The 13539-nt window shown below is 41.4% G+C and overlaps 2 protein-coding genes across 2 annotated transcripts; one reads left to right on the top strand and one right to left on the bottom strand.

Moving 5' to 3' along the window:
• Nucleotides 1–47: 47 nt before the first annotated feature.
• Nucleotides 48–1800, top strand: LOC125907524 (mast cell protease 4-like). Its single transcript, XM_049610330.1, has 3 exons — nt 48–724; nt 789–1134; nt 1320–1800. The coding sequence occupies exons 1-3, from the start codon at nt 668–670 to the stop codon at nt 1667–1669; spliced, it is 753 nt and encodes a 250-aa protein (XP_049466287.1). The 5' UTR covers nt 48–667; the 3' UTR covers nt 1670–1800.
• A 150-nt stretch (nt 1801–1950) lies between these two features.
• Nucleotides 1951–3134, bottom strand: LOC120956729 (RNA-binding protein 45-like). The gene is made up of 2 exons (XM_040378439.2): nt 2729–3134; nt 1951–2655 (listed from the first exon to the last, which is right to left on the bottom strand). The coding sequence occupies exons 1-2, from the start codon at nt 3031–3033 to the stop codon at nt 2085–2087; spliced, it is 876 nt and encodes a 291-aa protein (XP_040234373.2). The 5' UTR covers nt 3034–3134; the 3' UTR covers nt 1951–2084.
• Between the last annotated feature and the right edge of the window lie 10405 nt (nt 3135–13539).

The raw sequence follows: 13539 nt of genomic DNA, 5'->3' as shown, positions 1-13539 counted from the left end.
TATATATATATATATATATATATATATATTGTGTCTTCCAGCACCGTTCACGTATAATCCTGCGAGGTTGCAGGCAATGTCATATGAGAATCCCAAATGCAGTAATATTACGCAATCCTTTGGTGCGTCACCTCAAGGTTTACAAAGTGAGCTGTTTTGTTTTGGCAACTATCGGTCTGTCGCACCTGGTGCATGTCATCTGGTGTTGGGTGGACCCATTTACACATCTCTTTCTAAATTTCCCTATGGTTTAAACCTTCACGGGCGCGATTGTGGATTCGGAAAACCGGCGGTGGGTTTGCTGCTTAAGTCCTACAAATCATGGTTCGAATCAGTCTTTCTACCAAGGAAAGGTCAAGGAGGAACCGGCTTGACTGCTGCCTCGGTATCCAGTGCTGCCTCGCTATCGAGTGCTGCCGCGGTGTCCAGTTTTTATCATAATCCAAACCAGGGAGATCAATGTGTTTTCAATGGAGTGAAGGGTGTGTGAGTACCGGTTGGTAGTTGCTCCACCCAAACAATAACGATCCAGAACAGCTTTCTTTTGTGCAAGAGTAGCTCGTATGTCTGTTGCCCGTACCAGCTCCAGGCTAGCAGTGTCCTGCAGCAACCGACTAAAATAGATCTAGAACTTAACGAATGTAAGACACGCTACCAACAATTTAGGATGGAGCGGCAGAATCGATGGCGAAACGATTCACGCACGCTTCAATATTCACACACGGTACGTTTAATTGGGTTGTAAATCTGAGAAGTGTTTCACAATCAAATTGTTCACTATTCTACAGGCTGCGATAGGATTTCAATATGCGACTGAATTCAAACCTGTTTGTCCAGGATATCTTATCAGTACTCGCGGTGTGGTTACCGCTGCTTCCTGTTTGGGCAAATTATCAATCGACCAAATGATGGTGCGCCTCGGCTGGCATGGCGAGGAAAGCGTTCCTTCAACAATCAGATTTGAGCCGGTTCATTCTAGAAACGTACATCCATTGTACAATGAAACGACTGGAGCGCACAACATCGCTGTGATAAAGCTAAAGAACGCTATCCAACCTAACGTTCATTTGTTTCCTGCGTGCTTATGGTCGGATAGATTAGAGTCACCAGTAATGCAACGCATACTGTTCGATGGTGAGTATGACAAAAAAAAATTCTTTATATTACCATGTTTTGCTAGCGGGGAGGTTCTATTCTGCGGTCCGTGTTTTACTTAAACGATACAGGAATGCATCAAGTATACAGTCCCGCTAGCACATATGCAGTTTTGAGGCAGATGATTTACGTTCTAAATTGACATAACGTACGTTTGATTGCAGAGTTTGAAGGGTTTGAACTAATACACCCGTTATACAAAACGGACTGCGAGAAACGTTTGAATTGTCCGCCGCTACCACAAGAAATCGTTTGTATGCGTATTGCGGATGAAATATGCAGGTCATCATCAAAATCGAGAGAATACGCTTGCAACGATCGCTTAAAATTAAAATTAAAGAAAAACTGCTATCAGGGTGGCAATCCTATCGTATGGAGAAAGGAAGACCATACCGGCCTTACCGAATACCTATTAGGAGTCTACAGCATCGGAGATTGCAAATCGGAAGTTTCGCTGCACATTGTGCAGCGGGTGGCATTCTACATCGACTGGATTGCTAAAGTGCTGCTTTGAAATCTTGTACCTTGTATACTTGTATCTTGTGTTTGGTTGTAGTGCAAATAAATGATACAATTTGAGCAAAAAGATCATTTTCATTCATTGTTTCAGGGACAGCAGTTCCTGAGTGTCATACAATTCGTTGAACCACATGTCACATTGTTTTTGGATGATTCGGGAAAGTTTCCCACGGACTTGATATAAAGGGGGAAATTCTGTTTTACTTACTTTAAAAAGTTTAATAGTCGCATAAAGTTTAAAAAGGGGTTTCACAGTGAAATATATGTAGATCGCCCTCAAACTGTTCCAAAGTGTTTCTGTTTTATTGAGCTATCATTCATGGCAAACTTTTTGTACAAGACAAGCATAGAAAACCTAACAAATGAAAGAAAGAAAAAAAAAGAGAGATATTTGGGGTACAAATATTCCCCTATTCACTACCATCGCGCACCACGATCCGCTCGCCGATAGGATACTCGAACTTGTGCAGCTTCTCCCGTGCGTACTTCGCCGACTGCGTGTTGTTGTACGTGACGGTGGCGGACGAGATCGAACCACCGTCGTGCGAGATGGAACAGTTCATCAGCCCGGGGATGATGTCGAACAGGCGCCAGATCTGGTTCTGCGTCAGCGTGGAGCTGCACAGCACGGTCAGCTTGGTCGGCGGCAGCAGCGTGGACGAGCGCCGCCTGGTGACGGGCCGGAAGAAACTGCGCGCCTCCTGCGGCTGCACCGACTCGAGGCTGACCTTGCGCGGTTTAATCTTGGCAAATTTGGCCTTGTGCTCGGGTTTGGCCGTCTCGAACGCGAGCGCCGCATCGAGGAACGACTCGAAGGTCAGGTAGGCGACGTTGTTGCCCGGCGACTTCTTGTCCGGCACCAGCTGCACACTGTTGACGGCGGAGATCTTGCCAAACTCGGCCTTCACCGCGTCGGCGTCCAGCTCGGCCGCGCATTTCACCTTCAGCCGCAAACAGTCCAGCGGTTTCGACTCGATTGTGCTGGTAGCGGGATGAGTGAGGAGAGTGTTACAGATACCCTAGAAGAAGCGTTTTTTTTACACCTGCAACTCACCTGGAAGCAATCTCGACCTTGATCGGTTTCAGCTCCGGTTCGATATGTTTTCCGTCTGCCTCCTTAAGTGCTCGGGCCGCCTGGGACGTTTTCTGGAACTTGACGAACCCGATACCCTTCGACTGGCCGGTGCTTTGATCGTACACGATGTGGCACTGTTCGACCGTGCCGTACGGCGAGAAGAACTTCTCCAGCGCGCCTACGGTAACTTGCTTACCGCAGAGTACAAACAGGCGTGAAAAGGGTGGCGAGTTCAGGTCTGGTACGGTGGTGGTGGTGCTGCTGCTGGACTGTTCCTGAGCCATGGTGGGTGAAGGCTAGAGCGCGCGTGCGGTGTCAGTGCGTTGTGTGCTGGAACTGAAGTGATGCGGCACGGCACGTTGTTAAGATGGCCCACCACCTGTACTGCTACAGACACAAGCTGTCTGCTGGCCTGATGTTTCAGATGAAACGGATTCATTGTTTTCCGGTGGTCTGAATTTCAGTTCAACGAGGTGACGAGCAGAAATTGCTGAATAACCGGTCATTGAACAGAAAGAAAACCATACTACTGTTGCTGCTACTGCTTGTTGACAAATCGACACACCCTCCCGACGCGTTCTCTCTAATCTCCGGCCTTTCCATCAAACCGAACGAACCGGTCGAACCGTATGCCCTCCGGTTAAATAATTTATCAATTCATTACTTCGAAATGAAGCAATGTTTCGCAAGTTGCACTCCCCATTTAGGCCGAGTGTGAAGAAAAAAGTGCACTTGTACGCTCGGTGCGAGGTAATCCAGCTCACCTTCGAACGAGCCACCCGAAATAACAATGCTTTTTTTTTCACCAGCTGCAATCCCTGCGCTTATCCGATTTGCTAAATTGATTTTTTCCTTACACTTTACACGCTCGGAACAAAGGGGAGGAACCCTGGGCACACTGCAAAACATTCTCTTGCGAAATTAATCGCCGATTAGTAGTGTTGGACTCAAGCGGGGCCAGCTCAAACGGGGTACCACTGCACTATTCATCGGGCGAAGCGCAGGCACTGGTATGCATTTTGCAATTTCACGCTCGAGATTTTGATCGCATGGGAGTGAGAGTAGGGAAGAAAACAGGCAAAGGATGGCTAGTGGGATTTTGGGATTTTTTTTTTTTCAATTCAACCACACAAAGTCAGCCTCGGCTCTCAACCGAGCTGAGGGTATAAATCCGCTTAAAGGACAGCATAAAAAAATAAACACAATCCATTGGCGTGGTGTTTGTTACAAAGTGGTAGTGAATGAGTAAAAACAGAAGTCGTTAGGTTTTATGTTTGCACAAGTGTCTAATTGCTTACAAAAATGAGTAGTTTTGTGTTAGAGGTCAACGTTTTGCAATGGCCATGATTTGAATCTGTGGCTGGAATTAATTAGATTTATGTTTAGTCCATTGATTCTATTAGTGATAGGTAAATAAACGTGTGAAATGAATGCTAGAAAAATCAACTATCAATTTAAAACTGAAAGAGTATGATAAGAGTTGAGACTGAGGGATAAGAAATATAACCATATCTTACATAAAAAAATGTAAGAAATAAAAAATAAGCCTTAAAGTATACTGCATAAACTGAAGCATGCAAAAAATAAATAAAGAAAAGTGTTGAAGTACTAGGGTAAACGTACCTATAGTGGTGGTAGTACCAATAGTGTTGGTATTGCACTAAAATGCGTTTCATACAATAAGTTTAACGTAATTAAGTTATTTATGTCAGTGTAAAATGGTCTCTGGCCTTTAACAAAGGGTTTTAAAGTAAAATGAGACCATTCCATTACTTAATGATTTAAAAAATCCATTATTTTGTGATATGTGTCAGCATTTTTTCCAAAATCCTTAGGATTTCATAACATAACTCATATCTTTGTTAACGTTCTAAATGACCACATAACAACGCAATTATTAGTTTTTTTTTAACATAATTGTTATTAAATGATATTGTTTTACTAAAATGTATTGCCTTTTGACCATATTTACATATTTTAAGTGTTTTTTTACGATAGTGCCGTAATAGGTACGGAAAATAGGCATGTTTCTATAGTGGTATTAGATATAAAATCAATAAAAACATGACATTATAAGTTTTTTCCGACGATATTTTTGACACGTCGTACTGAGTTCATTAAAATAAGCAACAGAAATGAGTTTTTTGTATGTAATTTACCAAACAAAGACCAAAATTCGCTTATCTGGCTGAGTGAAAAATCGACTAAATCAAATCAAGCTTTCTCTTCCGGGTGTGGGTTGACGGCTGGTACTACAGTACAGTACATACAGTACTTTAGTCAATATTTTCATCAACCAAATGCATGCATTTTTTACGATCAAATTATGTAAGAAATCGAAATTATGGCTGTAATCTTTGCTATTCATACAAAAACAGTTTCAAAACTAAGTTCCATTGATATTATACACTGTTTTTGAGGCATCTTTGTTTACCACCACTATAGGAACACAATACGACGACTATAGGAACTATACCACCAATATAGGTACAACGAAGCAGTCACAAAAATATGTATTTTTTCGTAAAATTTATGTGTTTCATGTTAAAAATGGTTATAATTGCGAAGATAAAACATATTCCAATTGCCATGTGTTAAGACATTAATAAATTTCCCTTCCTGACACATAAAATCCATTAAAACACATCTGTACCACTACAAATTGCACCACTATTGGTACATTTACCCTATAGCATGATTGCTTTCTACAATAAAAATATTGACTATATGTGAAGAATGGAAACAGAGTGAAGTAAGGGCTATATTTTGGAAAACAGTAGAACAGTAGAACATTACAAAACATCAAAACTAAGCACGTTGATAAAACAAATCTGTAAAGAGTATGAAAATGTAATACATATTAAGAATATTATACAACAATTTGCATTGTATAAAACCAAGATCAACACTGAAAAAAATCAAGAGAAGTGCTTGAAATATGTTGACTAGTGAACTTAAATACATAAAACTACTAGATATTGTAGTACGTTTGGAAGTTAGTTACGGTCGCCATTACTTTATCAGGTGTTGTTTTTTCTTCACATCTTCTCTTTATATCACTGATTAATTCATTAAAAGTTGTTATATTGCTAGGTAACCCTATTCTAGCCTTACCAGTCAGTCTGGTTCTTATGAATTTTACGAGCATTTCTTCATGGTATGGATTTAACTCGAACAATAGTGTGGAAGCGTCCTCAAATGCATTAAAGGTATCGGGTGACCCGTCATATGTGGGTACAAGACCTGTGGCTGTTTTAATATCAAAATTAGCCATTTTAATTTTTTTATGCAGCTTTAGTAAGACAAATATGATCTGAGCTAAGAGTTTAAATGATAATCTACTGGATGTTAACAGTGTTAAATTGATATTTTTATCCTCTGAGCTATTTGTAGAAAAATCAGATGACTTGTTACGTGAATCGTCGTTGGTTTTTGATGTGCTCATAGCAATGATATTTTGTATTAATGCATTAGAAATTTTGCTAAATTCTAATAGTTTGTTAAAAGTATATTTGTATCTATTTTTTTCGATGTTTTAATTGCTTCCTATTTCCTATTTCCTAGCTTTAAAACCCATTAGATTATATTTCAAAGTAACAATACCTTAATGGAATGTGCGGCGTGCATTTTGTTGCTGCTGATGATGATGCTACGCTGTTTTTATACCGGTGCTTGGTGTTTAATTGGTGTTTGGTACATACTCGATGTTTGATGTGAATTTTTTTTTTTTACGATGTCATCAGTCTTCACTCGATGTCTTGTCGGGGTTGGGACACTTGTCCATTCTCGCCTGCCAATCCAGATTGGGCAGGGAGCTCCCCTTGTCTTTTCGTCTTCCACGGTGGGAACGGTTGTTCCTTTCAATCACGCTGACCACAACTTGTTTCGCGCTGCACTTTATTGTTCCATATCACTTGCTCCACGAATCGTATAGATTACCAAAATTAGATAGGCAGTTGCATGTTATTGATTGCATCACGTTTTGCTAGAGTTTTCAATATTTTGAAAATGGTTTTAATTACTTTTTGCATGAGTATGATAGCAAGAAGTATCAGCACAATATTCAGTTTTAACTCATGGGCTTCATGGTGCTCTGAGTGAACATTTTGTGTTTGAATAATGGTAAGATCATTATCGCCATTGACATTAGCTTTAGGGTTTGATGCGTTGTTACCCATTTTATAAATCTGTGCTGTACTGTGGGTTATTGTGAAAAGTTATAATTGTTTTAAACTTTCATCGTTTCTCATTTCAACGTTACTCTACTTGGTAAATCGATCGCAAGAGCGTTCATACGTTTTTACACATTGGGATAGGTTCTCACAACACTGTGTACGGATAATGACAGTGTGTATTATAATAAGTTGTGTATAGTAGATATGCTACAATATATATACGACGAATTATATATTAAACAGCTACAAACATAGTTCAAATAATACTTTAAACATGTACATTGTAGGCATTTATTTATTTAGGTATACTGCTGGATAACTTTGAATTAAATAAATAAATAAATAAATCAATATATAAATAAATAAATAAATAAATAAATAAATCAATCAATAAATAAATCAATAAATAAATAAATAAATAAATAAATACATAAATAAATAAATAAATAAATCAATAAGTAAATAAATAAATAAATAAATAAATAAATAAATAAATAAATAAATAAATAAATAAATAAATAAATCAATAAATCAATAAATAAATAAACAAATACATTCAGCCATTTGTGGATGATTTTCCCGAAAAAAATAATAGCTCAACATGCATCGCAAACCAAAACATTCCAAAGCAGCTTTTAACATTCTCGGGCAGTGTTTCTACCCTCTGCAGGTTACAGCCAGATGCTTACCACGTGTAAGTGAACATGTAATCCGCTTTCCGCTCTCCGCAACCCCAACACAAACTCACAAACCCCCGGGCACAGTACAGCGTGCAGCATATTTGCGCTGAGGATTATTTGCGTCTCGATCGGTTTTGTCGACCGAGTCAAGCTGCCGACAGGCGAACGTATAGAGCAAATCAGCAAATGCTGCCTCGGTTCAAGATGATTTATTTTTGCCGATGTATCGCTCTTCTTTGTGCCGGAAAGGGAGGACGGCAGATCGGCGCTGCTGCTGTGTGTGTGGTCAATTCAGTAAATTGAATTAGTGCGAGATGTTATCTTGTTATTGTTATCAGCTTATTGGTCATTTGTGGCGTCTTGGAATGTCCGAAGAAATGTGTTTAGAGAAGGAAAGGTTTGATTTATTTTCTTTGCACAAGAAAAAAACCCACCCACTCTAAGCTGGCAGATGTTTAAAGGCGTCGAGGGCATTTTTTCTATTACAATTTTCCTAACCTTAGTACCTCATAAGTACCTCATGCAATTTGTTTTGACTCCTTTTCTTGGAATGGTGAGCACAAAAAAATAGGAAAAAAGAAAAATCATTTACCAAGATCAGCCACCGTGACCGAATGCTAGGTAGGATGCGCTCGCTCCATTCGCTCGAAGCGAAAACGAGAAATAATTAGGAAGCAAGTGCCTTCAACCAGTGTATACCATTTGCATAATTCGAACATAATCGTTTTTCCCCTTGCTGCCGAACCCTTGGCGAAGCAGCAGCGGAGGTTGCGAAAAAAACAACCCAAAAATAATCATAATTGAACTAAACTAAATCAGAACACAATGGAATTGGACGGCAGCAACCGAGGGAGGCGTTGTTGCTACGGGTGGGAAATCGTCTCAACAGTTTCCTCGGGACTTTGGGACCGGCAAGTTCCCATGGGAATCGGCACGAGTACACTGCACAGTAGCAACAGTGAGGGGAGAATGAAGTTAAGCGTTGTTTGTTTAGCAATTGATGATTTGAAGATTCGTTCCGCAAACGGGAAAGGAATGGGATGGTATGGGTGTTTGTGTGTTTTTGTTATCATCTGGTGTCAAGAGTGAATACTTCAGCGTTAGTAACATTTTAACGCTCGTGTAATTAAGTGAAATCATTTTTAAGGGTAGGAAAATATAAATAAACATCATTTGTACGACAAAAAGATGGATTTTTTCAGGCTCTGTTAGAACCAAATAAATGATGTTCAACCAATAAAACGGAAAGAAAGCAACCATAATAACACATTCCCGTCACGGCTGATCTAAATCGAACATTTGTAACCAGTTAAGTGGACAATCTGTTTCCGCTAAGGATGGCACTGTAAGACGAAAATGGCAGAAAACGGACACAGAGCACGTGTTTGTTTTGCGCCTCACTTCTTCAACCAGCACAACATTGTGCGAAAATGAGCTCCCCTGGGTGTAGTTTGGTTTTGTTTGTCGCCTTCAGTTCACAGCTGTGGAACGTGGTCCTGGAACGAACTAAAGGGACGCCAATGGTTCAATAAAGGACAGCTTTATGTCTCGCACCCAAACGGATCGTAATGAACATCATCATCAGTCCGGGAAAAGGTTGCAAAAGAAAAAAAAGCAGAACAAACATGAAATTGATTCAATTGAGGTAAGGGAGTGTGTGAGAGCGTGTGGTTGTTTAAACAAATTTCAATTACCATTAAACCGAGGAAAGCGATAAAGCGAAGCGGCGAGTTGAAGCCGCCTTTTAATACCCTTGCAATTGTGCCTGTCCACTGCGTATCAATTTCATAAAGCTGATTAATCTACCCATTTGAAAATGTGTCCCCAAACGCGCCAAACATTGCCGCGACACGTGTATCCGTTGTTACAGCTTTTCACCTTCCCTGTAAACGCTTCGGCGCGCGCGCTCGGATGGCACAGTTGACGAAAGGTGTGTGGTAGGCGAACAGTGGGTGTGATATTTACTTATGAATTATGGTATGAAAATGATGATGGAGATGGCATTTGCCGCGTGGCAGCCGGGGCGAGACGAATAAAAAGGTCACTCAAACGGTTGGGGGGGAGGTGACAGTTTGTAATAAAAAGGTTGCTGCTGTGATCGGCATCCTCATCACCATCATCATCATCATCGGCTAATTGCCAAGCAATCGGATTACGGCTGCCGCTGCTGGTGGAGGTAACACATCAAATGAAGCGAAAGCGGCTTACAAGATAATGAAAAGACCGTTTGATGATACGAAGGGAGCATGATAAAAAACGGAAATATTTGAAAATGTATCCCAATATTTATTCTTTCGATATAAATTTCTTGGAACTGTATTTTGAGAGTTGAGTTGAACAATGGAAAAGTTGCTCAAGCGTGACATTGGGAGAAGCTAAGTGCTTGAGAGTGAGATAAACTTGAAAAAGTAGTACAGAACTCGTGTTTGTAATTGCTGTAAACAATGATTTAGCGTGTTCGATTGATAAGAACATGGCGTTGGCTGTATGCCACGATCGATACAATCAATAATGGGTTCTATTCATTCGCCCAAACCTCACGCAGTAACACAGTTGAGGATGAGAGTTTAAACGAGATAATTATTTCTATCTTTTGCGTTGCAAATAGGGCTACAGTTTACCGATAAAGTAGAGATATTAAATACTAAACAAGTTCGGAATGCCGCAACAAACAACTGAAGATATCCACTCTATTCCAGAAACAACAAGTTCGAAAAGGCCACGCTCCTACTACAAGCAAAGTTGTTCAACCGTAGCTAATTGACTTTCACACGACTTTTGTAATGCTTCACTCGGAAATTGTGCATCCCTTCAATCGCCCTTAAAACAAAACAAAAAAAAAACACCAGCCATCGTATCGTTTAAATTCAATCAAACAATCACATCACGTAAAAACGACAACGACACCCAAGCCAGTGTATGGCCACATCCCGCGGGACTCGTTTGTCATGCTGCCGATCACCGGTAGCGTGTACTGGGTGGCGTACGAGACACGGGGCTGAGATTTGGTAGTACAGCAAGCTGGGCGCCCGTGCGTTAATGATGGCCGGTGGCAGGGCTCTTCCCATTGGTTGTTTGTGCTGTACATAGCAGAGCGATGGTGTGGAGCAAAGAAGGGGAAGATGCTAGCGCCAACGCTGCATGTAGTGGTGGGTGTCCGAACCATCACAGTGTTTGGGTGGGCGAAGGTTTGCTGAAAAGAAAAACATGACTTGCATGGTAAGGAAAACTCGCCTCCCAGCAGTGCATTAAATTTTACGTGAAGTTGCATGCAATTGAGATTGGAAAACTTGGGAAGTTTTCTTTTATGTTCTAAAAATTGTATGAAAAAGCTGGAGAGAAATTTTCTTTACGAATTTGCGCTTTTAAAATGCATACAATAACAGCTTTATGATTGGAATTTGTTTTGAAGATTTTTTAAATTTCATGATAAAAAGGCAAACGACGTTTTCATATTATTGCCTCATAAAGTTTGTCAAAAATAAAGCTGTTTAATGTGGGATTGTATGACAATATTGTTTTAAAAAAACTGGTTTAAAGTAATGTTATAACTGTCTATCTAATTGATATCGATAGGTAAGTACTAGGTCAAGGTAAGCTTACATATAATAGTGACAAAGTTACACTACATTCTATGAATAATGAATAGAAAAAAGCTACCATAAAGTAAATCAATTACCTCCCAACACCATAAAGCGGGCCCTCAATTATCTACCCTCAGCAAACATTTACAGCACGCCCGATACATCTTCCAAACACTCCATTGCAGCTTCGAAAGGCAGGAAAGTTCACGACCGCAAGCTACCATTTCACCATAGCGCCACAGCAATCACAGCCCCTTCGCACAGGCTGGACAAATTGCGTCAGAAACAAACAGCGCAAGCAGCACCCACTTCACGGTGGACTTGGTCGTAAAATTTCATTACCAATCTCTCGTGCCTTCTTCTTCACTTGCACACTGTGCACTAGCAACACACGCGGTACACCGGGCTCCACCAACACTACGAGGCTTGCAGCAAGTCAGGCTAAGCAAATCTAATTAAATGGTCACTTTATTGCCCTTCTTTTCTGCACTAGCCAAGCCCCGGCTGAGGCGTACGGTGGGCGACAGCTAACGGTGTGCAATGTAATGGAGAACGGAATAGAGTCCCTAAAAGACAACCACACACACACATATACAGGACAGTGGAAGCAGAAATCGTTCGTGTGTGCAAGAAAGCCGTTCATGCGGGGCAAACAAAAATCTCTTGCAGCGGCACCGAGAGGTAGAGTTCGACCTTCGAGTGTAGCGAAAATGAACAAAAATCAGCATAAAAAAGGGCACATTGTATGTGATGTTTCGGTACAGGTAAATTGAAAAGGGAGAGACGGTACGCTAGGTAATATGGAACGTCACCAACGCGAACAGATGGTGCGATATGGAAAAGGAAATGAGAACATTAAAAACGGAGTTTGCATTTTAAAAATGAGGCAATCAGGAGAGACGTGAGAGTTGGTGCTTGATTAAAATGTTTCGATTGCAATGAAATGTTTTGCATAAAGTGTATTTTTAATATGCTCTAAATTGCTATAGGAACAGCTCTAAATATTATAAAATGGTAAAATTCTATTCCTATCACAACCCACAAAGCAATCAATCAAATGCTACATGGCTTCCCTCCACGCAGCAATCGATAGGAGGCAAACAAATAATTTACTCATCTATCGATCCGAAACAGTCCAGCAATCGAGTGGTTTCGATAACGACGACGACTGCAGGAAACACACAAAGCAAAACCAAAGCATCAGCCCTGCCAGACCGTTGTGGGACGCGCTCCATGGTAATAATTTAATCCCCAATTCGAACCAGATCATAAACTCACACACATACAGTATTAGAGCCTTGTAGGTGTGGAAGAGAGCAAGCCAAAAGAAAAAGGAAACAGAATTTTATTCTCTTTGATGTGGGCTGGGGTACGGCGAATTCATTCCTCCCCCAGAGACAGAGAGCCGGTCTGAAGTCCGCAGTCGGAGGAAAAAACTTTTTTCCCACTGCATTAGTTTGTGGGAGGGTGGCTGAAATGGATCCTTCCATGCGAAAACTCGTCACCCGTGTGAATGGTAACCGATTGGGATGGGGGGGGGGGGGGGGGGGAAACACACACTCACAAACCGGCCACATCATCCATCAACCATCGGACTTGGGTGTGGCGGGACCTTTGCTTGTTTTGTTCGACGCGTGCGAGTGGTGTAACGCTCCCAAGTAACGCTCCCATCCGCCGCGTTGCTATGGTAACGGCAAGCGTTACGAGCTGATGATAAGAGAGCGTTTGCATCTGTGTGAGAGAGCGAAAGCGAGAAAGAGAGCGAGAGTGGCGTTTGATGTTTCATCCAACGGCGCCTAGAACGGGGATGCCTTCGCATTATCGGGATAACGTTTGCCAAAAACCACCTGTTGCCCGTAATGGGCGGAAAACTTGGACCAAACTTTACTCTCCGCTTGTTCGTGTGTTTATGTGTGTGTGTGTGTTTTTTTTTCTGTTCGTTGTTACTGAAAATGACGTTCAAAGATTGCTTTCATATATTTTTGTTTCCCTTTTTTCTTTTCGCTCGCTCACTCTTGCCTTCGTTGCACGCACCGTGCTGTCCGCTTTGGGTAGCGTCACGCTGCATGGATGATGGAGAACGAATTTCCTTTTTTTTGCACACACACCCACACAAACACACACACACACACACAATTCCCATTCTTGCCTTTTAGTTGGGATGCTGCGTTCGTCTCTTTGTTCGGGTGGTTTTTGGTTAAGGACGGACGGGTGGGTGGGTGGTTCTGTAGATGGAAACAGGCTCATGGGAAATGGCGATGCGATGAATGCGCGAACTGCAGAGCTTTGTTTCCGTGCCGTGCAGTGTCACGTGACATGAATTTTCCATGAAGCCGCACCCTCGCGCCAGC

This window comes from Anopheles coluzzii, chromosome 3, assembly GCF_943734685.1.
Source record: "Anopheles coluzzii chromosome 3, AcolN3, whole genome shotgun sequence".
Classification (NCBI taxonomy): Eukaryota; Metazoa; Arthropoda; class Insecta; order Diptera; family Culicidae; genus Anopheles; species Anopheles coluzzii.
Note: the sequence above shows the minus strand (reverse complement) of the source record. Positions and strands in the feature narration are given on the sequence as shown.